Consider the following 2107-nt stretch of genomic DNA (forward strand, 5'->3'; position numbering starts at 1 on the left):
CACCTAAAATCCCCTGTGAACTCCCCTAAATCTTTGAAGTGATTTCAAGTGATTCTCAATTTAAGGCTGACTTGATGTTACACCGTCAGCAAAAATGCAACCCAGACTATGGTCAAACATGGGTCGAGAGACGTCACATGACTTCGGCGTGGCGCAAACCAAAGCTCCTCTAAAGCAACATGTCATTTTTTACCAAATCAAGCTGATTGGATGCGTGCGTGTGTGTGTGTGTGTGTCTATGTGTTGTGATGAATGTGTGAAGAAAGAGCTAGAGATTGTTGTAAATGCTATGATAGTGACCTGTTAGAGCTGTGTTTACTGTACTGTGGCGGCTTTTACTCTCTCCACATGGATATAGAGACACTAAAATTATCGTTGGGTTTAGAGAAAACATTGCTAGCCAGCAACCTCACAAACACCAAAGCCTAGTACAAGAGAAACTGTAGCAGATCTGATAGAGAGAGAGCGAGAGGGAAAATGAGTACATCCACTAAAAGAGAAAGATACAGAGAGAAACTTATAAAATGGCACACCGCAATACTTTTCATCGTCTCATATAAAACAAATAGGAAGTATTTACAAAAAAACCACACAAACTTTGACTGGTTTCGATTTAATCAAAAAACATTTCTTTTTTTCTGGAGTAATGGTGTTTCTTTTGTCTTCTGGACTATATTTGGGAGGATGCTGTTGGTGAGGGGGGCAGGGTCGATTCCCTTCGTCTGGGCGGGGCAGGGCAGGGGTGCCAGAGGCTCTTTTCTACATGGTGCAGAGGTGTCGGGGTGAGAGGGGGTCTCTCTGAGGACGGGAGGTCGCAGGTAAGGGGATGGGAGTGTTGTGAGGTGATGGGACAGTGGGTCTAGAGAGATGTGCTCATGCTGTTAACTCTTCCCTCAGCTCTTTGTTTCTGCGCACCTCCTGAGCGTGCTTCTCCTAAAAGCAAATAGAGAAATAATACACCAAATTAACATAAACATTACAGTTTATAGTTTAAAGATGATATACTGTTTTAAAATGCTTTTGGTAGCACTAGTGTCCTTTACAATGCAATGTTTTTATTGAACTGGTGAGAGGGGGTCTCTCTGGGGACAGGAGGTCGCAGGTATGGGGAGGAGGTGGTGTGGGGTAATGGGACAGTGGGTGTAAAGAGATGTGCTCATGCTGTCAACTCTTCCATCAGCTCTTTGTTTCTGCGCACCTCCTGAGCATGCTTCTCCTGAAAGCACATAGAGAAGTAATACAGTAAACTGATTAGCATAAACATTAGTTTATAGTTTAAAGTTGATATACTGTTGATTAAAATGAACAACATTCGTATTTTAAAATGCCTTTTGCAGGACTCTTATGTAGCCTACGTCACATTGAAATATTTTTATTGTGCTGTAGCGTCCACTTGTGACAGAAAATCAGATTTTTATTGATTTATTTATTGATTGAATAAAATGATGCCATGATCTTTTGCTTCTTTTATCTTCTATCCTGTAAAAATCACAGTGTCAGATAACTTTTCCCAGTTACAGCATGCCAGTTTCTCAAGAAGTTTTTAAAATCGGTGGTATTGTATGTGCCGGTAGCATAAAAATAGTGTGGGATAAATTATGCATTTAATTTTAATTCATATTATTAAGCCTAAATGCTAAATCCAAAAAAATGCTGTTCTTTTGAACTTTCTATTTATCAAAGAATCCTTAAAAAATCAATCACTGTTTCCACATAAAATATTAAAGGTGACATATCATGAAAATCTGACTTTTCCAGGTTTTAAGTGCTATAATCAGGTCCCTGGTGCATCTACCAACCAAGGAAACGTGAAAAAGATTAACCCAGTAACTTTGTTTTGATAAGCTTTTTTCTGCAAGCATCTGAAAAAACGAGCATGTCTATGAAGGTAGAATGACGTCAAAAAGATTTGCATACGCAGTAGTGATGCGCGGATGGCGGTTATATCCGCGGGCGCTGCGGATAATCCGCGGATCGGGTGCTTCAGATACAGTACTAGGGACCACTTAGGCCTATATAAAAGCATCCAAAAAGCAGCATGTCATGGGACCTTTAAACTGTTGTTTTCGCTTGCAAATCACTGTTCACAGGCTTGCAGTGCTTTTGA

General features: G+C 40.3%; 1 protein-coding gene across 4 annotated transcripts in view; it reads right to left on the reverse strand.

Moving 5' to 3' along the window:
- Positions 1-475: 475 nt before the first annotated feature.
- stmn2b (stathmin 2b) overlaps positions 476-2107 on the reverse strand; it is a 13773-nt gene continuing 12141 nt past the window's right edge. For 3 of the 4 annotated variants that reach the window (XM_016504360.1, XM_016504361.1, XM_016504357.1), the window contains exon 5: positions 1072-1216. In XM_016504360.1, the coding sequence (XP_016359846.1) occupies positions 1157-1216 (60 nt within the window). In that variant the 3' untranslated portion in view covers positions 1072-1156. Of the gene's footprint in view, positions 934-1071; positions 1217-2107 lie in introns of those variants that run through there. The other variant, XM_016504358.1, reaches the window with a different exon arrangement.

This window comes from Sinocyclocheilus anshuiensis, unplaced genomic scaffold, assembly GCF_001515605.1.
Source record: "Sinocyclocheilus anshuiensis isolate Anshui unplaced genomic scaffold, SAMN03320099.WGS_v1.1 scaffold54, whole genome shotgun sequence".
NCBI classification, from domain to species: domain Eukaryota; kingdom Metazoa; phylum Chordata; class Actinopteri; order Cypriniformes; family Cyprinidae; genus Sinocyclocheilus; species Sinocyclocheilus anshuiensis.